Source organism: Kogia breviceps, chromosome X (genome assembly GCF_026419965.1).
Source record: "Kogia breviceps isolate mKogBre1 chromosome X, mKogBre1 haplotype 1, whole genome shotgun sequence".
Lineage (NCBI taxonomy): Eukaryota > Metazoa > Chordata > Mammalia > Artiodactyla > Physeteridae > Kogia > Kogia breviceps.
The window spans coordinates 737,006-761,717 of record NC_081330.1 but is presented as its reverse complement, the minus strand read 5'-3'; the positions used below and the strand labels follow the sequence as shown (position 1 = coordinate 761,717).

The 24,712-nt window shown below is 44.2% G+C and overlaps 3 protein-coding genes across 5 annotated transcripts in view; 2 read left to right on the top strand and 1 right to left on the bottom strand.

The window, feature by feature from the left end:
- Positions 1-24,712, bottom strand: part of F8 (coagulation factor VIII) — a 105,221-nt gene that overhangs the window by 1,953 nt on the left and 78,556 nt on the right. The window contains exons 22-25 of one of the 3 annotated variants that reach the window (XM_059051295.2): positions 24,330-24,485; positions 10,671-10,815; positions 10,118-10,266; positions 9,183-9,359 (exon numbers count right to left, since the gene is read on the bottom strand). In XM_059051295.2, the coding sequence (XP_058907278.1) occupies positions 9,183-9,359; positions 10,118-10,266; positions 10,671-10,815; positions 24,330-24,485 (627 nt within the window). Of the gene's footprint in view, positions 1-9,182; positions 9,360-10,117; positions 10,267-10,670; positions 10,816-23,387; positions 23,665-24,329; positions 24,486-24,712 lie in introns of those variants that run through there. The other 2 variants (XM_067023634.1, XM_067023635.1) reach the window with 2 other exon arrangements.
- H2AB1 (H2A.B variant histone 1) lies at positions 14,526-16,195 on the top strand. Its single transcript, XM_059050552.2, has 2 exons — positions 14,526-14,916; positions 16,026-16,195. The coding sequence occupies exons 1-2, from the start codon at positions 14,526-14,528 to the stop codon at positions 16,193-16,195; spliced, it is 561 nt and encodes a 186-aa protein (XP_058906535.1).
- F8A1 (coagulation factor VIII associated 1) lies at positions 16,181-21,491 on the top strand. The gene has a single exon (XM_067023636.1). The coding sequence runs from the start codon at positions 16,205-16,207 to the stop codon at positions 17,330-17,332; it is 1,128 nt and encodes a 375-aa protein (XP_066879737.1). The 5' UTR covers positions 16,181-16,204; the 3' UTR covers positions 17,333-21,491.

Here is a 24,712-nt window from a genome sequence, read left to right as displayed (position 1 = left end):
CTGTACCTGGGGAAGTGGTTGTGACATCTAGAATTAAGAGCGCCCTTGCTAACCTCCTGTGGAGGCCGTGCTTCCAGCTATGGCTTCCCTCTGGAATCTTCTCACCCACTTTCCCAACTAATTCAAGGAAGTTGTGAACATCATGATATTTTACTCCCAAATACTTCAAGCTGCCAAGCCTTTGGGTCTCAGTTTAAATGTTATCTCTGAAACAGGACTCTCGTTGACTCTAAATCTCCTCTTGTTCATTTCCTTTACACCATTCAGAATCTTCTCATTTATCTGTTTACCTGCTTATTGACCATTTCCTTTGTTTTCATCACCAAATGTCGGTTCCATGACAGCAGAGACCTTGGTCACTGACCTTCCACACGTACAATATATATAGTATATACATAGCAAATATACTATAAACACTTGTTAAAGTTTGTGTGTTTGATAAAACTTTCGGGAAACAAAAGAGATTCTTGGATAAATATCTGTGGCATACTTTGGAGGCTTGTACATCTTCTGTTAGACTTATTCCTTGATCTTTTCCCTCAAGAAACTGAAAGAATAATACAAGGAACACTTAAATCTCCTTTAATCTACAACAGACTCCTAGTCTCTGGTCTTTTATTGTCCTTCATGATGTTGACATTTTAAAAAGTCTAGGACCATTGCGTTGTAGAATGTCCCACATTCTAAATTTGTGTGACTGTTTTCTTATTATTAGATTTCAGTTCAACATCTTTGGCGAGAATATTAACTAGGTGATGTGTCTTTCCCACCATATCACATCAGAGGACAACACATCATGCTGATTCCTCCAGAGTTTGACTGACCCTTAGTTAAGGTGATGTCCACCAGATCTCTCTTTTATAAAGGTAATAACTTCCCTTACCTAAACAATCTGTGGGGTTAGACTTTGAGACTGTGTAAATATTCTGTTCCACGTTAAGCTTTCATCCAGTGGTTTTAATATCTACTGAAGTTCCTTACAAGTATTATATACTGTATTGATGGTTGGTTTCTCAATTTTGTCATGTCTTCTACATTTATTAGCTGGAATTCTTCTGTGGTGAAGAACGTCTCCTCTCCCTTTATATTTTGATGATGATAATGGACTCCAAGATGTTCCAGTAACACCTGGCAGTTTCCTGGCTCTGGTCTTGGAATCTCTAAGGTGCTCAGGTTCCTTTTAATAGAAAATGGTATTTGGAAACCAAGGCTGTTCTGGGTTGGCTTAGGCTCTGCTCCAGGCCAAGGCTCACATACACCATGTCTTCCCAGCTTGGACATTTTAATCTCATGGCAGAGAGCAGAGGGACCAGAGACTGAGCCAAACACTGGATCACATTGGAAGCTTCTGTTGGGAAGTGGTTTATATCATGTCTACTTACACTGCATTGGTCAACGTGAGTCCTACTGTGAAGCCCAAAGTCAACGGAGTTTTCAAAAAAGGAGGAAGTGAAAAATCAAGAATAATACCTTTGTGACTTCCCTGGTGGCACAGTGGTTAAGACTCCACCTGCCAATGCAGGGGACATGGGTTCGAGCCCTGGTCTGGGAAGATTCCACATGCTACGGAGCAACTAAGCCTGTGCGCCACAATTACTGAGCCTGTGCTCTAGAGCCCGCGAGCCACAACTACTGAGCCCGTGAGCCACAACTACTGAGCCCGTGTGCCTAGAGCCCGTGCTCCACAACAAGAGAAACCACCACAATGAGAAGCTCACGCACGGCAACGAAGAGTAGCCCCCGCTCGCCACAACTAGAGAAAGCCTGGGTGCAGCAACAAAGACCCAGCACAGCCAAAAATAAATAAGTCAATAGATAAATTTTTAAAAATAAAAGAATAATACCTTTTACCTCATCTGCTATTTTCTGTTCATTCATCACAGCAATGAGGTGATTTTACACTATGTAGTCAGAGATAAGAGGTTTGGGTGGCTTGTTAGGTTTCTTAGTCCACAAGCACCCTCTACTGTTGATAAAGAGAAGTGCAATTTCTGTAACAGATGGGATAGGAAGATATGTCTTGTGATTTTGTGACTCATTTTTGCTTTTCCAGAACACTTAATTTCCACCACTGACACTTATGGTATTCTTTGTCTTCTAGTTATTCTGTGAGTTATGGGTGGTTTTATTTGCAATTTGAAAATATATCTACAGAGAGACAGTTAGATAGACAGATAGATGGTTTTTGAAGGCTGTATGGAGAGATTTAGGCAGCTGCCATTATTTGATGAGAATGTACAACTCAGTATTTGGAATTTTAAAATGCTATTTTAAATTATTTTTCTATTTGTTTCTGGCATGTAGAAATACAATAAAATTTTCTATTGATTTTGTTTTCAGCAAGCTTGCAAACTTATCTTAGTAATTCTAACAATTTAGATAGATTCTTTTGGATTTTCTATGTATGCCATCGTATCTTCCACATATTATGAGAGTTTTTTTCCCAATCCTAACACATTTTATTTCTTTTTCTTACCTTAATGCATTGCTTAGGACCTCCAATACAGTTTTTAATAAAAGTGGATGGGGCAGATTAAAGATGGCTATGAATTTTTTGATACTCCTCCCATGGAGAGGTAGGTGTATTTTGACTTTTTTGGCTGTGCCACGCAGCTTGAGGGATCTTAGTTTACCGACCAGGGATTGAACCCAGGCCACTGCAGTGAAAGCACCAAGTCCTAATCACTGGACCTCCAGGGAATTCCCTTTTTTTTTTTTCTTTTAAATTGAAGTATATAGTTGATTTACAATATTGCGTTAGTTTCAGATATACAGCAAAGTGATTCAGTTATATATATATATATATATTTTTTCCAGATTATTTTCCATTATAGGTTATTACAAGATATTGAATATAGTTCCCTGTGCTATACAGTAAATCCTTGTTGCTTATCTATTTTATGTATAGTAGTGTGTATCTGTTAATCCCAAACTCCTAATTTATCTCTCTTCCCCCCACCCTTCCCCTTTGGTAACCATAAGTTTGTTTTCTATGTCTGTGAGTCTATTTCTGTTTTGTAAATGAGTTCATTTGTATCATTTCTTTTAGATTCCACATATAAGTGATATCATATATTTGTCTTTCTGTGTCTGACTTACTTCACTTACTATGATAATCTCTAGGTCCATCCATGTTGCTGCAAATGGCACTGTTTCATTCTTTTTTATGGCCGAGTAGTATTCCATTGTATATACGTACCACATCATCTTTATCCATTCCTCTATCCTCGGACACTTAGGTTGCTTCCATGTCCTGGCTGTTGTAAGTAGTGCTACAGTGAACATTGGGGCGCATGTGTCTTTTGATTTGTTTTAAGTTGGGGTGGGCAATTGATTCTGTGGGCTGATAGAGTATGGTGGCAGAGGTGATGCTCTGCCAAGTTCAAGAGGACTGACAGCTTCCACCTTGGTTTCTTGGAATCTAGCTTTTATGTAAGAAGAGTGACTATCCTAAGACCACCATGCTGAGAGGCCCTGAAGAGACACCAGTGGATGAGAAGGTCAAGGAGAACCAAGATACCAGGCAGGTGAGCAAAGAAGCCATCTAGGAAGTAGATCCATCCATCCATACCCACTGACACCCCATGGATCACAGACAAACCACCCAGCCAGATCAACTTAAATTCCTGATCCACAAAATTGTGGCCAAGTTTCAAGGCAGTTTGTGATGCAGCAGTAGATAAATGGTATCTTATTTTTAATCTCAAAGGGAAACCTTTCTGTGTTTCACCTAAAATATTATATTTGCTGTAAAATTTTTGTGAATATCCTTTATCAGATTGCGTAGTTTCCCTACTAGTCTTAGTTTGCTAAATTTTCCCATTAAGAATAGATATTGAATTTTATGAATCTTTTCCTCAGCATTTATTGGCTGTATAATCCTGAAGTTCATTAATGTGATGGATTGCATTAATTTTCTAATGTTAAGCCAACCTTGCATTCCTAGGATAAATCTAACACATACATATTGCTAATATTTTTTTTCGGATCTATGTTCATGAGTAAAGTTGGCCTATTATTTTCCTTTCTAATAAAATTGTCCTTGTGATTTGTTGTCATCATTTAAAGCGTTGGATAATGTAAATACAAGCTTTTTCCATTTTTCTGGAAGAATCTTTGTAATAATGGTATTATTTCTCCCTTAAAAATTTGGTAGAGTATTTAGTATAGCCATCTGAATCTGGAGTTTTCTTTGTAGGAAGATTTTTGAACACCAATTCAATTTTTCAAAGGTTGTAGGAGTTTCCACACTTCCACTGCAGGGGGCCCAGGTTCCATCCCTGGTCGGGGAACTAAGATCCCACAAGTTGCGGGGCGTGCCCAATAAAAAGAATGGTTGTAGGAGTTTCAGGGTTTTTGATTCCTTCTTGAGTAAGTTATATTTACTAGAAATTATCCATTTTACCTAATTTTCCAAGTTTACTGTCATAAGGTTAATAAATATCCTCATTTTTTTATGTTGGCAGGATTTTACTGGGTGGTAAAATCAGTCATGCAAGTTGGAAATTTTTTTTTTTTTTGGCTGTGGCTGCACAGCTTGAGGGATCTTAGTTCCCCCACCAGGGATTGAACCCAGGCGCCCTGCAGTGGAAGCTCAGAGTCTTAACCACTGGACTGCCAGGGAAGTCCCTGAAAAATATTTTCAGTTTTTGCTTGAATGCATGAAAAATATTTCACCAGATTCTCTTTCTTTTGGGGGCAGGTTTCAGATTTTTCCTTTTAGCATCACATGGATATCATTAATTATCTTCTGATTTTCATTATTGCTTAGAAATCGCCTGTCAGCTTGTCACTCTTATTATGGTAATGTATGTGTCTTCTGGTTCCTTTTTACTGTGGTAAAATGTACATAACATAAAATTTATCATCTTAACCATTTTAAATTGTAAAATTCAGTGGCATTTAGTACGTTCACCATTATCTAGTTCCAGAATATTTCTATCACTCCAAAGGGAAATCCAGTACCCATCAGGAAGCCACTCCCCGTTTACCCTTCTCTCCAATCTCTGGTAATCACTAATCTGTTTTCTGTCTATTTGCCTATTCTGGATATTTCATATAAGTGGAATCATACTATATGTAGTCTTTTGTGTCTGACTTCTTTCACTTAGCATATTTTCAAGGTTCATCCATATTGTAGCATGCATCAGCATGTCTATGTTTTTTAATGGCTGAATAATATTCAGCTGTATGGATAGGCCAGAATTTGTTTATCCACCAGTTGATGGAAATTTGTGTCATTTTCACCCATTGGCTGTTGTGAACAGTGCTGCTATGAGCATTTGCCTGCAAGTTTTTGTTAATTGCCTATTTTCAATTCTTTTGGGTACATACCCAGTAGCAGAATTGCTGGGATCATATGGTAATTCTATGGTTTCTACAGTGGCTGCCTATTTCGCTTTGCCATCGGCAATATGGGTTCCAATTTTTCTACATCCTTGCTAACACTTCTTACTTTCTGTATTAAAAAAATTATAGCCATCCTAGTAAGTGTGAAGTAATATCTCATTGTGGTTTTGATTTGCATTTTTCTAATGACTAATGATGTTGGTGTTGATGTGCTTGTTGGCCATTTGTATATCTTCTTTGGAGAAATACCTATTGAAGTCTTTTGCCTGTTTTTAAATTTGGTTGTCTTTCTGTTGAGTTTAAGAATTCTTTTCATAGCTATTTTTCTTCTGTTGTTTGTGATTACGGTTCACATCTAAAAAACCATTTGTAAAATCCAAGGTCATGAAGATTTACCTCTATATTTTCTTCCAAGAGTTTTAAAGTTTTAGTTATTGTATTTAGGTATTTGATCTATTTTGAATTAATTTTTGTATATGGTGTGTGGTGACTTCATTCTTTTGCATGTGGCTATCCAGTTTTCCCAGCATTATTTGTTGAAGAGACTATTCTTTTCCCATTGAATGGTCTTGGCACCCTTATCGAAAATCAATTTACTATAGATGTATAGCCTTATTTCTGGACTTGAATTCTATCTTTATGTCACTACCACAGTGTTTTGATTACTGTAGCTTTGTAGTAAGTTTTGAAATTGGGAAGTATGAATCCTGTAACTGTTTTTTTCAAGATTGTTTTTGCTATTTTGGGTCCCTTGCAATTACAAAGGAATTTTAAGATCAGCTTGGCCATTTCCACAAAAATGGCCATTGGAATTCTGAAAGGGATTGCACTGAATCTGTAGAAAGCTTTGGTTAGTAGTGCCATCTTAATAATGTGTTCCAATCCATTAACCCAGGATGTCTCTCCATTCATTTAGGTCTTCTTTAATTTTTCAAGCAATGTTTTGTAGTTTGGAGTCTACAAGTCTTGTACCTCCTTGGTTAAGTTTATTCCTAAATATTTTATTCTTTTGGATGATATTGTAAATGAAATTTTTTTCTTAATTTTCTTTTCAGATTTTTCACTACAAGTGTATGGAAACACAACAGATTTTTGTGTGTTGATCATGTATCCCACAACTTTACTGAATTCATCTATTAGTTCTAATAGTTTTCTGTGGGTTCTTTAGGATTTTCTACGATAAAATCATATCATTGGTGAAGAGAGAGAGTTTTACTTCTTCCTTTCCAATCTGAATGCCTTTTATTTTTTGTAATTTCTCTGGCTATAACTTCCAGTACAGTGTTGAACAGAAGTGGCGAAAGTGGTCACCCTTGTTTGTTTGCCACTTCTCCACTATTTCTTTCATTCATTCTGGATTCCACTTTTATACATATATACATATATATATATACATATATATATATATATATATGTATGTATATATATGGCTTTCTCTGTATAGCGTATGTCTCAATTTCTTTTTCATATGTTTCACCTTCTGTGCTCCATTCTGGGTAATTTCATCAGATATATGTTCCAGTGACTAAATTCTCTTTGGCTGTGCCCAATTCACTATTAAGTCTTTCTTTGATTTTTAAACTTCAACAATGATGTTTTTTAATTTCTACAAGTACTGTTTTTTCCAAAACTGCCTAATAATTTGTCATTTATTTTTATGTTTCCATAGCTCATTGCTTTAAATATTTTGTGCATAATTATTTTATGATATATATCTGATATTCTTCAGATTCTAAATTTGTATTGATTGTTTCTGCCCATTTGTAGTCAAGTTGGCTTGTTATCTTTTATGTTTGCTGATCTATGTTTATGATCTTATCATTTTAATATGTAGGAATCCTGGAGACCTAAACTGGGAATGCTTTTTCTCTAGAGAAATCATTCTTCTAGAAGCCAGCTGGTGCTACTTATCTGCAACTAGTTCTGCTACTTTCTGCGTTTCACTACTTAATGCAGAAGTCTCACATTCCATTCTTGCATTTTGCTCAAAGCTTGGTCTCCTGAGAACAACACTAATATAAGCATTTCCCTTTAGGAAAGTTCCTCCATTTTACATTTTCTCATTTTTCACCTCTCTTTGCTCTGATTTAAGCTCATTATTTTAAAATAAAAGCTCATTTTTTGTTTGTTTCTTTGTTTTGTTTTTTTGCTGTTGGTGGTGAGGAGGATGGAGAGTCCCCTTTCTTCATTGAGTGTAGCAGTGCATTAAGAAGTGTGTACTATCAGTGCTATAGCCTTTTTAAAATTTTGGTAATATATACATAACATATATTTTAACATTTTAACTGTTTTTAAGCGTACAAGGACGTTTGACAACAAGTACATAACATGTACATTCACAATGTTGTGCAACTATCACCACCAACCATCTCCAAAACGCTTCATCTTGCAAAACTGAAACTGGGGAATTCCCTGGTGCTTCAGTGGTTCGGACTCTGTGCTCTCACTGCTGAGGACACGGGTTCAATCACTGGGCAGGGAACGAAGATCCCGCATCCCACAAGCCCCGCAGCGCAGCCAAAACAAAACAAAACAAAAAACCAAAAAATAAAAACAAAAACAAAAGTGAAACTCTGTCTCCATCAAACAATAACTCTCCATTCTCCCCAGCTCCCAGCCTCCGGTAACCTCTATTCGACTTTCAGTCTCATTGTAATTGTTAATTTTATGTGTCAACTTGTCTAGGCCATACAGTGTCCAGATATTTGGTCAAACATTATTCTGGGTGTGTTGGTGAGGATGTTTTTGGATGAGATTAACATTTAAATAGTAGAGTGAGTACAGCAGATTGCCGTCCCCAAAGCAAAGCAAGTGAGCGCAAGTGAGCGTTATGCAATCAGTTGAAGGTCTGAATAGAACAAAAAGGCTGACCCTCCTCTGAGTAAGAGAGAATTCTTTTTGCATGGCCCATTTGAATTGGGACATTGGTTTTTTTTTTTCTAGCCTTTGGGCTCAAACTCAAATATTGGCACTTCCTGGGTTCAGACAGGAGCTACATCACTGGCTCTCTTCATTCCCAGACCTTCACACTCAGACTGAAACTTATGCCATTGGCTCTCCTGGGTCTCCAGCTTGCTGACTCACCCTGCAGATCTTGAGACTTGTCGGCCTCCATAATCATGTGCGTCAATTGGTTCTGTTTCTCTGGAGAACCCTGACTAATATACTCATATAAGTGGAATTATACAATATTTGTCCTTTTATGTCTGTTCTAATTAATTTAGCCATGCATGTTACAGCATGTATCAGAGATATGCCCTTTTGGGAATGTCCTCTAGAACATACATTATCAGTACTCTGGTTCACTAAACTGTAAGAAGCAAAAATGTTTAATCCAGCCTTGAGGGAACAAGGAATTCTTCTTGGAGGAGATGATGTTTACCTGAGACTTGAAGAATGCACCAGGTGAAAGGGTCATTAAGAAGTACCTAGAAAAAATGTTCTAGGTAGAAGAAACAGTACATATAAAAGCCTAGTGTGGGAAAGAACATGCTGTTTTTAGGGACTTGAGGGTTTCTTAGTATGGGTGGAGCTTAGAAAGCAAAGGAGCAAGTAGCAAGAGACTATGCTAGAGAGATCGGTAAGGGCCACCATCCTGAATGACATCAACTCTATGAGGATAAGCAGATTTTGGCTCTACTCTGCTCTTTCCTGGGATGATACATTCTTGCTTGGAGTCACTGTGTCCTCCCAGAATGCCTTTCATAGTGTCCTATTACTATAGATACTCAGTAAAGTTTATCCTGAAAGTCTGGTCATATATCAACCTTGTTATGTTTCTAAATGTCAAGCTCTAAGACAGGCTTTGTGCCTTTCCTGTGAGATTAGCGTACCTTTACTATGCCATTCTGAAGCAACAGAGTCCAGTTATGGCCATCTTGACTACTGGATATGAGGAACTCCTTCACATACATGCTGGTAAGCAGAGATTTCACCCCCTGGGTGGTTATTCCTGTGACTCTCATTGTCTTCTGGAAGTCCACTTGCAGCCACTCTTTTCGATTATTTGCCTAAGGAAGTTAGTTAGAGTAGTATCTTTTTGGTCACTATTTGCTCCCAGAAATCCCCAAATCCTTTCTTAATCATATCACAGCACTTATCACTCTGAATATTAATTATCTGTTTGTCAGTCTCCCTTATTAGACTCGAAGCAAATTGAGGGCCGAAATTTTTCATGATTCATCTCTGTATCCCCAGGGTTAGCCACTTAATAGGGGCCCAGTAAAGGTTTGCTGAATGAATATATGAGTAATATACAGACTGACTAGAGTATTAAAAGTTTGGCAATGTGTTATACAACCTATTTTGTTTAAAATAAGCTCCTGGAGGAACGGAGACCATTAACTCCATCCATTTCCCCAAGCTAGTCAGTGATTGAAAATCACAAACTGAGTGGTTCCAGAAAAGAACTCTGCCCAATGAACTGTACATAACTATGACCCTTTGCTTTGTTGATATTTCTCTGTAAAACTAGATTTCAGCCACTCCAATTCTTTGACAAATATTAGCCCAGTACTACATATAGATATTCTGTTTCTAGGAGGTTCAATTAGGGATCATTTCCCCCAATGAATGCTGTGTGAATTCACATGGCACACCCACTAAGTAAATATCAGTGGGGTTTTCTGTGCAGTCAACTTTCCTTGACACTCTGTGGGAACAACCAGGTGAGAGGCGTAACTGAAGAAACAGTCGAGAGCTTTACCCTATTCTTTCCCAACCACTACTCCTTCTGCATCAGTTTTATGGCAAATTTGTTCCCTCTTACCCGGGGTCTCCAGGCATTAGTCCTCCCTTGGAGGTGAAGTCGGGCTTGTGAAGGAGACCAGGTGGCAAACACATTGCTTAAGTGGGATGAGGCAGTAATCTGTGCATCTGATATTGCTTTACTCTCCATTCCCAGGGCCATGTTGCAACCTCAGAGAAATGAAAGAACAATGTAATCACAAGAACAAGTTGCAGCTGAGGTTCTGTTGGCCTGTCTCCACTGATATGTTCTAGGGCTACTGTCATCACGAAGTCATTTCCCAGGCACTAACTTTTGCATGTTATTGTTAAGATGCCCCCTATTTTCTGGTCAGCTCTGCTCAGCTCTGTTGGACTTTGATTTGCCTTGCTCATAGTAGTGGAGGAGGTGGCTGCCCCTTGGGAAGGAATCCCATGGTTAGGATGACCAAGTCATGGGTTTGCCCAGGACTGTACTGGTTTTAGCATTGATAGTTCTGTGTCCTGGGAAATCCCCCCAGTCTCGGAAAAACTAGGATGGTTAGTCATCCTACATGGTTGGGAGAGCTAAGGACATGGGATGCCTTGACACTTACTGTTTAAATCACAGCCCATCAACTCCATGCGAAGAGTGCTGCGGATGCTGTAATGCGTTGGGTGCAAACGGACATACCGAGCAATAATTGGAGGGTCAAAAATATTGTGTTTTATCCCAGATGAATCCACATTGCCAAAGAAGACCTGTAGGGAGGTATTAGCACAGATACATGTAAAGTGAAGAAAGAATAAGAAGCAATTCCTCCCACAATCATATCTTTCTTCTAATTTGCTCTGTGCATTTCTCAACAGCACCAAACATTCAAATAAAACCATTCTGGCTAGCCAGATGTTAGAATGTAATATGCGAAGGAGAAAATCACAGGGAGAAGAATGGAACAAGGGAGATTAGGTCTGAGCAGGTTAAGTAGTCTACTTTGGGGTCCTGTAAAACGGTCATTCATCAAAGTTGCGGAAGCCACTTAGGCCTTTGCTAATCCAGTGTGGCCCACAGACCAGCTGTATTAGAATCACCTGGGAGCAATTAGACATGCAACATCTTGAGCCCTATTCCAGATCTACTGAATCAAACCATGAAGTTTGAGAAACACTAGCTTAGGGCAGAGTCAGCTGCAGCTGTGAAAGGGAACTAGGAGTAGGCAGCTTACCATACTGGTCTCAGAACGATCTTCCAATAATGTGTGTGTGTGGGGGGGTGGGTGTGTACTGTGGGGCATTAATTAATGATTCCTTGTGTATGAATTCATGAGACACACGTTAATATCCAACTTCTGGGGTTTAGGAACTTGACATGTCTAGGTTCTACAGAAAAGTACATGACATATTTAAGGAATAAGGAACACAGTTTGAGAAATATGGTAGTAATTCCAATTCAAAAGGCCTAGATTTAAATCATGGTATATAGTAAAAAGAAAGTTGAAAATCCTCTCTCATAAAACACCTGGGATTCTGTATCTGCTTGAATACACGAGAACAGAAATCAATGTATGGCTGTTATATAATCAGACATCAGAGTTATAGTATTATGGGGAATTAAAAAAATTGTTCTTCCATGTAACAATTTTTTCTTCCTATGGGATAAAAAATGTTAATAAATGTATAGCATTGCCCCAGAAATCACAGCATTTAAAAATATTTCTATTGGAGGAGTATAGTTTATTTACAATGTTGTTAGTTTCTGCTGTACAGCAAAGTAAATCAGTTATACACATACATGTATCCACTCTTTTTAGATTCTTTTCCCACATAGGTCATTACAGAGTATTGAGTAGAGTTCCCTGTGCTATACAGTAGGTCCTTATTAGTTATCTATTTATTATATAGTAGTGTGTACATCTATCCCGATCTCCCAATTTATCCCCCCCTTACCCCCGTGGTAACCATAAGTTTGTTTTCTACATCTGTGACTCTACTTCTGTTTTATACATAAGTTCACTTGTACACTTTTTTTGTGATTTCACATATAAGTGATATCATGTATTTGTCTTACTCTGACTTACTTCACTCAGTATGACAATCTGTAGGCACAGCATTATTTTTGATAAACAGATCTGCTTCATTTTTAACTCAATTATTATGTCTTGATTAGATACCTTCTCAGGAAGACAATGTATTAATTCAGCAAATAGTTAATGACTACACAAATCCTAGATTCCATGTATTATGTGCCAGAAACTATGTGCTAGGTGGCTTCACTGGTGAATTCTAATAAATGTTTAAAGAATTAATGCCAATCCTTTCCCAAACTCTTCCAAAAGATAGAAAAGGAGGAAAAACATCCTAACTCATACTATAGGGCCAGCATTACCTTGATACCAAAGCCAGACATATATACCAGAAGAAAGAAAATTACAGACCAATAGCCCTTATGAATACAGATGCAAAAATCCTCAGAAGAATTCTAGCAAGCTGAATCCAGCAGCATATTATAAATATTACATTCCATGTCCAAATAGGAATTATCCCAGGAATGCAAGAATGGCTCAACATAAGAAAACTGATTAATCAAAACCACATTGATAAAATGAAGGGGGAGGGCTTCCCTGGTGGCGCAGTGGTTGAGAGTCCGCCTGCCGATGCAGGGGGCACGGGTTCATGCCCCGGTCTGGGAGGATCCCGCATGTCGCAGAGTGGCTGGGCCCGTGAGCCATGGCCGCTGAGCCTGTGCGTCCGGAGCCTGTGCTCCGCAACGGGAGAGGCCACGACAGTGAGATGCCCACGTACCACCAAAAAAAAAAAAAAAAAAAATGAAGGGGGAAAACACCCTCATGATCATCTTAGTTGATGCAGAAAAAGCATTCAACAAAATCCAACAACTTTTCATGATTAAAACAAAAACAAAAAAGAAAACACCCAGCAAACTAAGAATAGAAGGGAAATTCCTCAACAAAATAAAAGGCTTTTATGAAATACACTAGCTAATGTCACAGGCAATGGTGGAAGACTGGAAGCATTTCCCCTAACATCAGGAACAAGAGAAGAATGCTTGCTTTCAGTGCTTCTACTCAAGACTGTAATGGAAGTCATAGTCAGAGCAATGAGACAAGAAAAAGAAATGAAAAGCATCCAAGTTGGAAAGGAAGTTAAACTACTTCTGTTCTCAGATGACATGCTCTTCTGTACAGGAAACCCTAAAGAATCCACAAAACACAGAGTTAACAAACAAATTCAACCAAGTTGCAGTATACAAGATCAACACACAAAAATCTGTTGTGTTTCCATATCCTAGCACTGAAAAAAAATTCCAAAATGAAATTGACAACAGTTCTATTTCAGACAACATCAAAAGGAATAAAATACACAGGGATAAATTTAGCCAAGGAGGTGCAAGCCTTGTGCACCGAAAACTACAAAGTACTGCTGAAAGAAATTAATGATGACCTTAAAAAAAAATAAGGGGGAAAGATAGCAGATTTTGTGGCCTGGAAGACTTAATATTTTTAAGATGGCAATCCCAAGCAAAGTTGTCTAGAGATCTAATGAAATCTCTATGGAAATCGCAATGCTCTGTTTTACAGAAGTGTAAAAGCCAAAACATAAATGCATACGGAATTTCAAGTGACCTTGAATAGCCAAAATAATCTTGGAAAAGAAGAAAAAAGTTGGAGGACTCACACTTCCCTATTTCAAAACTTGGTGGTACTACTATTATCAAAACTATGTGGTACTACTAGCGTAAGGATAGACACATAGATCAGTGGAGTAGAACTACAAGTCCAGAAATAAACCCATAGATCTATCCCATGGGTTGTAAACCCAAATGAGCTGAAAACAGGTGTTCAAACAGAACCCTGCACAGGAATGTTCACCGCAGCACTATGCCCAACAGGCACAAGGTGGAAGTCACCCAAATGTACATCAGCTGCTGAGCGGATACACAACATGTGTGGTCTAGCCATGCACTGGAATATTATTCAGCCAGGAATATTATTCATTTGGAAGTAGGTATATAGTCATGACGGTACCCCAGCACCGCCAGTGTATACTTGGTGCCCCCGGATGGTCCGCCATTAGCTGCCTTCTCTGTACACAGTTCCCGTCCGGTGGACAGTGAGAGTTCCACCAGAGAGAGGGAGGGTCCAGCGAGCACGGCGAGCAGGATCCTGCCAGCGCCATTTCTTGGCAGGCCCAGGACCCGGGCCGTGGGGGTGGGGGTGAGGGTGAGGTGGGGTGGGGGAGGGGTTATGGGAAAGCAGTGACCTCACGGGGTCTACGTGTTACGGGGCGTGCTCCCCGACTAATGAGGGCCCGGCCTGCGGTCGCTAGGATACGGAGTAGGGGCCTGAGAACACCGGCTGTCTTGAGATGTTGGTTCCAGCAGGCACAACCGACCGCACCTCATCCCGGCGCACCGCAGAGCGAGGCCGTCGCAGAAAGCGCGCCCAACGGCCAGCATGCCGGGGAAGAGGGGCCGTCGAGGGTCACCCGGTCGCCGCTCGCGCACCGCCCGAGCCGAGCTGTCCTTCTCGGTGAGCCACATGGAGCGCCTCCTGCGGGAGGGCCACTACGTGCAGCGCCTGAGCTCGTCCGCACCCGTCTACCCAGTGGCCGTCATCCAGTACCGGACGGCCAGGGTCCTGGAGCTGGCGGGCCATGAGGCCCAGAACAGCGGCAGGAGGCGCCTCACGCCGGAGCTGGTGGACGTGGCGGCCCGCAGCAACGCGCTGCTCAGCGACTTCTTCACGACTAGCACCATCTCCCAGGTGGCCCCGGCCCAGCACCAGCTGCCCAACGACGCCTGGGTCCCCGGCCCCCGGCGGGGGGTGCCGGGGGCGCGGCCTTCAGGCACCAGGCCCGCTCACCGACCGACCGCCACACAGCCCAGGCGGCCCCGGCCTGCCCGCCGCCTTGGGCACAGTCATTGCAAGTCAATAAAGTGCTTCAAGAGACCCCCTGCGCGTGCTTCACTCACTTGGCGTGGGAGGTGGTGGTGGTGGGACACCCCTCGTCAGAGGGATGGGGGCGGGGGTCTGGCCCGAGTTGGGGGTGGGGGAGTGGAGCCGGGGGTGACAGACAGAGAGGAGCGCTCTCTCACGGTGACGGTGCATGGGGTGGCCCTGGGTGGGAGAGGCTGGCTGCGGCGGGGGTGGGGGCGGACTGGGGCCTGGGGCGAGGCCGGACAACCTGCCGGCTCTGAGCAAATCAGAGCCAGGCCAAAGTCCCCAGAGGGAAGGGGTTCCTTGCGGCGGCGCTCGACACCGTGAGAGCGGGGTCGTGATAGGGTGAAGGTGCCAAGGCGACCGACCGCCCTGGGTGCGGGATGCAGGGGTGGGTGGACCCGGCACTTGACATGGACTCCCATGGGGCAGGGCCTTTGACGGGAAGATTGACGCGTGATGGGGATGGGGTGGGCGGGACACAATCCACACACAGGCAGAGTCGGAATTAGGGTCACGCGGGGTCAAGAGTTCTTGGTTGTGTTCCCCTAAAGATGCCCAGAGATGCCCTGCTTGGCAACCTCCGTAAACAAGCTGTCACCTACCGGTTGGAGCCCTGGTCTGGGAAGATCCCACATGCTGCGGAGCAAGGAAGGCCATGCGCCACAACCACTGAGCCTGCGCTCTAGAGCCCGAGAGCCAGAACTACTGAAGCCCGAGCGCCTAGAAGCCGTGCTCCACAACAAGAGAAGCCACTGCAATGAGAAGCCGCGCACCGCAAGGAAGAGTAGCCCCCGCTCACCGCCAACTAGAGAAAGGCCCTGCACAGCAACAAAGACCCAACACTGCCCAAAGTAAATAAATAAAATAAATAACTTTTTAAATAAAAAAAGCTGTTACCTAGCACGGGGGGCGCCCAGCCAGGCCCCGCCCCAGCACCGTTGGTCTGCTCACCGAACACCGGACGGCGGGCCCGGCCCCGCCTAAGGGCCCCCGATTTGCCTACGCCACCCGCAGCCAGTCCCCGCCGGGCCTCCCCGCTTGCTAGTTTGCACATCACCAGGGGGACGAGAGCTCCAGGCGGCCGAGCCGGCGCGGTCGCGCGGTGGGCCGGAGCCAGACGCAGGGCCCGCCGCCGTCGCCCAGCACGTGCGCCCACTTGCGTCAGCGCGCCCGGAAGTGCCTAAGCGGCGAACATGGCGGCTTCAGCGGCCGGTCTGGGCGGCGGTGCGGGCCCCGGGCCTGAAGCCGGGGACTTCCTGGCGCGCTACCGCCAGGTGTGCAACAAGCTGAAGAAGCGGTTCCTGCGGAAGCCGAACGTGGCGGAGGCCGGCGAGCAGTTCGGCCAGCTGGGGCGCGAGCTGCGCGCCCAGGAGTGCCTGCCGTACGCGGCCTGGTGCCAGCTGGCCGTGGCCCGCTGCCAGCAGGCGCTCTTCCACGGGCCCGGGGAGGCGCTGGCGCTGACCGAGGCCGCGCGCCTCTTCCTGCGGCAGGAGCGCGACGCGCGCCAGCGCTTGGCCTGCCCCGCCGCCTACGGGGAGCCGCTGCAGGCCGCCGCCGCCGCCCTGGGCGCCGCCGTGCGCCTGCACCTGGAGCTAGGCCAGCCGGCTGCCGCCGCCGCGCTCTGCCTCGAGCTGGCGGCCGCCCTGCGCGACCTGGGCCAGCCGGCCGCCGCCGCCGGCCACTTCCAACGCGCCGCGCAGCTGCAGCTGCCCCAGCTGCCCCTGGCCGCCCTGCAGGCTCTCGGCGACGCCGCGTCCTGCCAGCTGCTGGCGCGAGACTACAGCGGCGCCCTGACGCTCTTCACGCGCATGCAGCGCCTGGCGCGGGAGCACGGCGGCCACCCGGGGCCGCCGCCGGGGCCGCCGCCGCAGCCCAAGCCGCCGGGGCCGCAGCCCGGGGCCGGCGCAGCCTCCGCCGCACCGCTCGCGCTGCTCCCGCCCGGCGCGGGGTCCGCGGCCGCGCCCTCCGTCGCCGCGCTGGGCGCCTTCGCCGACGTGCTGGTCCGCTGCGAGGTGTCCCGCGTGCTGCTGCTGCTGCTCTTGCAGCCGCCGCCCGCCAAGCTCCTGCCGGAGCACGCGCACACCCTGGAGAAGTACTCCTGGGAGGCCTTCGGCGGCCACGGGCAGGACGGCGGCGGCGGCCCACTCCCCGAGGAGCTCTTCCTGCTGCTGCAGTCCCTGGTCATGGCCACCCACGAGAAGGACACGGAGGCCGTCAAGTCGCTGCAGGTGGAGATGTGGCCCCTGTTGAGCGCCGAGCAGAACCACCTCCTGCACCTCGTTCTGCAGGAAACCATCTCGCCGTCGGGCCAGGGGATCTGATGAGTCACTCCCAGCGACTTTGTGCCTGTCCCCGAACCTCACGCACCCGTCTGCGCGTTTACGGGGACACAAGAGGCGTTGACCCGGCGCTTCTGCCTTTGCAGTGTATCTTTTACCCCTGTTGTCGCCAGAGGAATGTGGTTGACTGCAAGTTACGTTGTTTCCACAATAGTGGCAGAAAAAAAACCCCATATGGTAGAATCGGAGTACAGTCTCCGATTCTCTTCCCCAGAAACTGCAACAGAACCATGAGAGTCCCTTCCGCCCCCTTTCCTCACTCTGTTTTCACCCAACTGTCCCCACCCACCCCTCTTCCCCCGCAAGGCTCCCCTCCCCTCGCGTCCCTCTTTCCGACTGAGGATTAATTTGCACAGCTCTGGCTCGCTACTTAAGCTGCATGATTTTTTCACGGTGACTCTGATTGCTTAGCGTATTTCGATGTCCGCCTGCGTGATTGCCCAGTTCCCCCTGTGTTTCATGCGCCCCGTACGTGTTCGTGGGAATCATTGCACTCAGCACTACAGCCCTCAGTCCATGATAAAGACATTCTGACCCTACTAGCTTGTGGTTCGGATTTACCTCATCTGTAAAATGGGAATAGCTTATCTACGTGGCAGGAGGCGGCATGCAGAAGCAGATAGCTAGCTCCCTTTTAGCTCCAAGATGGATTCGTTCATTCGAGATGGACAGTGTGCCTATGAATCTACAGAGGTTATTTGCGATGTGGTCCTTTCTCTCAGCTGCAGCGCCAATGTGTTCGGTGCAGAGCGGGGTGGGAGTGGGGGTGAGGGTGAGGGCGGGGTGGGCTCCAGAGCAGAGGTGTCAGATGTGCATTGGAGTTTTCAGGTCTGGCTCCATTTCGAGAGGTACGGGTAATCCACGTGGCAGCTTTTATCTGTAGTGCGGATCCTTCTACAAATCTTAGTTATAGGTAAAATCAGCATGCTGCTTTGGTATTGTGTGATCGTGTGTATGCCAGACTGTGCCCTTGTTCCCCCAAAGCAGGATGGCGTTCCATTTTTAAACACTAACTTTCCAGGGCTTTTTGGTCCAAACGTTGCATGCAAACCGACTTAGCTCTTTTCTCAAATTCAATTTTATTTTCTTTAGTGTTGAGAGTGATGGTAGGGACTCTTCAGAATATAACCTCATTCTCATTCATTCGGCTTGGGAAAACGCATCCTTTAGGCTGAAGTTGTAGACAGACAGCACTAATCTTTTGAGGTGAGATTTAAGGACACAGTTTGGGAACAGATCTTGATTTTGCGTATTTGGGGGGGAGGGGGAATATGTGGAGTGTTGTCACTATGAGTTAAGTGTCCCCAAATGGACGGGGCTTTTAGGGTATTCTTTTCTACTTGTATTTCAGCAGTGTGGAAGCAGTGGCTAAGGAAATGTAGGGGAGGCCCATTTGAGACAGATTCAGCCACCCTTCCTGTGCTCTCACTTGGCTGCCAGGAAGGGTCTTTCCGCGCCCGGAAAGCCTGGTCCAGCTTGTTGCCAAAGTGGTAAGGGTGCATATGCTCCCTTGTGCCTTTGCTTTTTCTGCTGCAGCCCTGGCCGCCTTCCTTATTGTCCTTAGGACAAGAATGCTTAGGAATTATGGACCGTGGCTGGTGACAGCATTTGGGTTTGGGCGCAAGGAAAAGCCTCCTTAGACCTCTGGTCTAAACTCCTTGCTCTGAGGAGGTGGGGGGACGGATTACCAGAGAGCCTGGTATTGGGCATACAAGTATAACTATAGAAAACGCTAAAGATTTTTTTCCGTTTGCCATTGGTTCATTTATGTATCTCCCTCAGAAACTTCATAGCATGGAGAGCTGGGTCAAGGCCAGATTTCAGTGACTTTGACAGAAATCTCTTGCTATATATCAACTTATGTTGACAGGACATGATTAGTCTTCTTTTTAACTTGAAAACCAGAGGGAAAGATCTGTATCATTGAAATGTTCATTGACAATGCAAAATTAACATTCAGAATATTATGAAATATTGAAAATAGTGGCAGTGAAGCAATGATCCTGAAAGGGTGCTTGGGCTCTGCTTTATAAGGGACTTCTATGACGAGAAATGTTGCTTATGAAAAAATATTTTGTATGTAAACGGTACAAAGATATTAAATCATTTGAGAACCGCTATACTGGAGGAAGATGACTAAGACTGAAATGTGTAAATTGGGCAAAAAGCTCTGGGATAGAAGGGTTCTGGTTAATGTGAACCGTCTAGGCATCTCTGCTGCCATTAGACTAGACAACCAGTCCACAAACACTTTCTGTAAAGGAGGAGAGGGAAATATTTCAGTCTTTTCACACCCAGTAATCTTCCTTGTTTGTTTGTTTTTGAAACTTTAAACATGTAAAAACCGTTCTTAACACACAGTCCATGCAAAAGCGGGCTGTAGTCCAAGTCCATGGGCTCTAGAGCCTAGAACATAGCAGTTACTCAATAAGTGTTAAAGGGATGACCCACATGAATGGAGTTAATAACTATTTTATCTTTGTCACGGAACGAGAAAGACTGAAAATAAATGAACTAGTCATTTAACTCCAGATTCTAAGAAACGAGAAAATAAATGAAAGTGAATTTAAAAAATTTTTAACAGCAATTAATGAATTAGAAAACAACACCTTCAAATCTATGTTTGATTTTAAGACCAAGAGTTGATTCTTTGAAAATACAATACACTAAATACACTAAAATACAATAGACTAAACACTCACCAACTCTGATAAAGGGGGAAAAATAGAGATACATGTGTGTATGTAGGTAAAGCTATATGGCGTGGGAAGGGAGATAGAACTTTAATTTACAGCAATTAACTATAGGTAACAGAAAATGAGAATGCCAGTAATCAGATAAGGAACGGAAAAGATAGTTCAAGTATCTACCACTAAATGAGGCACAGTGGCTTTTCCATCCAATGTTCATTAAACAGATGATTACTACATTAATTAAACTATTCTAGAGCAATAGTTTAATGGAAAAAGATGGAAGCTTTTACACTGTTTTCAATGTTAGTATAACTCTAATGCCAAAGCCTGATAAATACAGCCCCCCAAAGAGGTAAAACAACTTTATTGATTGGTACAGATAGAAAAATTCTAAACAAAATGTTAGCAAATTGGATCCAGCTCAACTTTAAATGACTGACACACTATGACTTAAGGGCAGTTTTCCCAGGAATGCAGCGCCATGTTGTGCTGGAGCCCCAGCTAGGACTGGCTTGTGAGAGCCAATTGTGGGCGTCTGCCCCCAACTCTGCATTCGGTGACACTGTGTCGGCAGCTTGAAATCAGGTGTGATGGGAATATTTACATCGTGGAAATCAGCAAACACTACAAATAAAGGCCTTCGTGCTGACTGCCCCCCACTTTGCCCCAGAGCTGGTTGTTAAACATTTGCCAGCCCACCACTGTGTGAGTATAATCTGACAATAGCAAAGAGAGGAAATGTGATCATATCCAAGACGCTAAGAAAGCATCTGATGAAATTCTACAGCCATTCCAAATAAAGTAGGAGTATCAAGAAACTTTAAATATGATAAAAATATTTGAAACTAACAGCATGTTAAACAGCAAAATATGGGATCCGTTCCCATTAAAGTCAGAAGCAAGGTCTGCTAATATTTAATAAGCATGCTAATATAGCTGTATCTATACATACATATCACACTGCAAACAAAAGGGCAAAGAGCACTTGGGTCACCATCCAAGTCTACAAAGACTAATGTGCCACAGCCGCTGATGGACAGTGCACTTGGCGTTCAGAGGAAGAGATGGATGGGATAACAGGATGAGGCGGTCTGTGCTTTAGACAGGAAATTAAAGACGATACCAGGATGCTCTGTGCTTTGGACGAACAGGCCATTAGGTAGTTAGTATGCATTTCAGGAAGAATTTTAATGAACCCTGCTTCTTGCATCTTCCCATACGTAGAAAAACACTATAATCGTGAACTTGAGGTATCTATTCTTTGTGAATAGTAGTAATATTTTAACAAGATTTATGCTTGACTGCATGTATTCCTTAACAAAAAAATCATATGTAAACTAGCCTTCCCCCGACCCCTTTGGAGCAGGTCCTCAGAGCTATCTGAGAGGCTGTCTCCCAGGCTATAGTCACCAGTAAGACCCTGAATAAAACTTGATTCACAACTCTCACGTTGTGTATTCTTCTTTTAGTTGACAACACAATGTATGATATTTATGTGTTTGTATATGTGTCTGTGTGTGCGTGTCTGTGTGTGCGTGTCTTAATCACAAGGGCATTTGGAGTGATTACTATTTCCTGTTTACCAGGTCCTGTCAGCATGATGTCATCCATGTAATGGACCAGTATGGTGTTCTGTGGGATGTCAAGATGTTTGGGGTCCCTAGGGTCTATATTATGATAAGGAACAAGGGAAGTGGCGTTGCCTTGAGGCATGGACAGTAAAGCTAATGCTCTTGTTCCTACTTCATAAATGCAAATCTATTCTGATTTTGGTTGTCAATGGAAATGAAGAAGAAAGCATTTTCCAGGTCTGTAGTTCCATATCAGGCGCCTGAGGCCGTGTTAATGTGCTCCGGAGGAGATACTACACCTGGAATTGCAGGGTTTGTCATCATCACCTGATTAAATTTGTGATGATCTGTCATCTTTCCATGACTCGTCTGGCTTTTGTAGTGGCCAAACAGGGGCCCTAAGGAGACTAGCCACTGGCTTGGGAAGCAACCATTCAAGGTGTAGTCACTGAGAGACTTGTATGCAGAGCATGGATGACTGCTTGGAGGGTTGCCGCCTCAGGCAAAGGAGGCTCAGGGCAATTTGGAGGTTTGCAGTTCTCAGCCTCATGCATGTCTGCCTACGTGTACTCACCCCGGGACTTCCCTGGTGCTTTAGTGGTTAAGACCCCAGGCTTCCACAGCAGGAGGCACGGGTTGGACCCCCGGTCGGGGAGCTAACGTCCTGCATGCTGTGCGGCGCAGCCAGTTAAACACAAAATGTGCCCATCCCTGGTCTCAGGCACAATAGGCCTGCCGGGACTGACCAGTGAATTGTCACTGCGACTCTGCAGTTCACATGCTCAGCTCCTAGATTTGGTATTAAGTCCAAGTATCTGCCTATAACCACAGGACATGGAAGGCTCCTCCAGAGCTCCATGGATGCATCCTGATTCTCTATGTATGTTCATGGGTGTTCTTTGCATACATTCATAACATTTAATTTCTTTTTTTCCTATGTATGCCGTAGAAGGAAGGGCCATAAAAAGAAGACAGGTCACTCTACAATCAGGCAGGCTAAACTTCTTGCCATAGCAACGAAATGCCACTGTCAATTTAATCTCCCAGTGTCTTCCTCACCATCTGTAGCTCATCCCATTGTATCACTGGTGATAATCTGAGAAATTGTGATGCCACCACATGTCATAGGTTACTCAGCATCCAGTCTTCTCCCCAAGCAAGGAATTATACCTGCGTTCCTTGAATATATTAGCAACATAATCCTAGAATTCCATTTTGAAGGTCTGTTTCCTGGGGCTGCTTTTGGCACCAATTACTGTATGAGGCAGGGTTCCAGCAAGAAACATGGAACAGTAAAATTCGTATAATTTGAGGAAAGGTTAATAAGGTACCAGTTAAGAATGTGGGGACAGGGTACTGCCATCCCTAGGCCTGGGAGGATGAGGAGAAGATGAGGTAGACAGAATGAGCAGAAATTCTGTACACTCCTCCCATTGAGAAGTGGGGTCTACGTCCCTTCCCCTTGAACGTGGGTGGATGTGTGTGACCTGCTTATAACCAACAGAATGTATTGGAAGTGATACTATATGACTTAAAAGACTAAATCAGAAAAGGTGATGCCATCTCCACCTTGCTAGCTGGGACAGTCATGCTGGAGCCCCTAAGATACCTTGAGATGGTCATGCTGGGAGAAGCTACTTCAGTCAACAGCCCCAGAGGTCACTCAGCACCAACCACCAGACATACAAGTAAAGATGCTTCCAAATGATTCCAGCCTCCAGCTGTCACGTCTTCCTAGCTGAGGCCCCAGATATTATGGAGCAGAGAGACAGGCCATCCCTGCTGTGCCCTGTTCAAAGTCCTGACCCACAGAATCCAAGAACAAAACAAAATGTTTTTTCTTATGACGCTAAGTTCGGGGGTCACGGCCAACTCAGTGATAGTAACTGGAACATGTGGAGAAAACCACTTTGAGGGGAGCAATGACCTTCAGTGGAGAGTTACAGCCAACTCCTCTACAAGGAGGAAGGCAAGAGAAGAAATACCCTGATATTCCACACGTGCCAGGCTCACAAAAGAAGAGGCGCGGTAGCGAAGCAGGAACACGGATCTGAAGGGGCAAACAACAGAAGTCATCTTGCGTGGGGCCGTTTTAGGATTGGAACCTTATTCTGAAGACAAGAGGGATACGTTGAAAGGTTTAGGCAGGGGCCTGATAGTATGATCCCCAAAATGATGTGCAGCTTTTATGAGAGAAGAGACTAGAAACAGAAGAAGACTAGTTAGGAATGTAACATAACACGTCAAGTGTGAGGTGATGGGGCCTCGGGCTGTAGTACCAACTGTATAAATGAAGCAGAAGAGATGGGAGAGGTGTTACCAAGGAAGAGTTGGCTGGATGTGTGGCTGTTCATCAGGGGGCGCAAGAATGAGGGAAGAGTCGATGCTGAAGCTACGGGTTTGAGCCCATTTGCCCTTTCGTCACTTCAAACCTAGAATATCCAGAAGCAAACTGACAGTCTTATCCATCCACCCAGTCAGGAACCCCATGCTTGTCTCAATAGAGCACCTGTTCATTTCTATTACCTATGAGATCCTTGATGCTACCACTGTTTTGGTCCATGTGTCCATAATCACTCCTATTGCCCATGAGTGGAAAATTCTTTTTGGGGAGGGTTAACTTTGTAGAAGCTATGAGTGCTTGTTCCGTACCTGAAGTCTGTCAAAAGCTCTTTAAAAGATTCATGCATTCTCTTAAAAGGACTAATTACATACCATTAAGGTCCCAGTGGAATTCCCTTGATAACTCCGCCACTGCTTTCCATCAAGGCTATACATGATGATAAACTGAGAGATGTAGAGGCTGGACAACTTCTGGCGGGCACCCTGGGTCATGATGCCGTGAATAATCATTGGTGCCAACAGATCCACCTACAGATGAAGACAACCCTTTATTTTAAATGTATGTACCCCCTTCTGAAATCATTTATCGGCTTAAGAAGAATCTACATCGATACAGATACACCCAGTATTACCTTGGAGGTGCAGGTGAAGCAGAGACCAATGTTGAAATGTGGATGCATGTGCAGCTGTGGAATAAATGATGGGAACACGTAGGAAATGTGCTCATTGAGTTCCCAGACTACTTCCTGACAAAG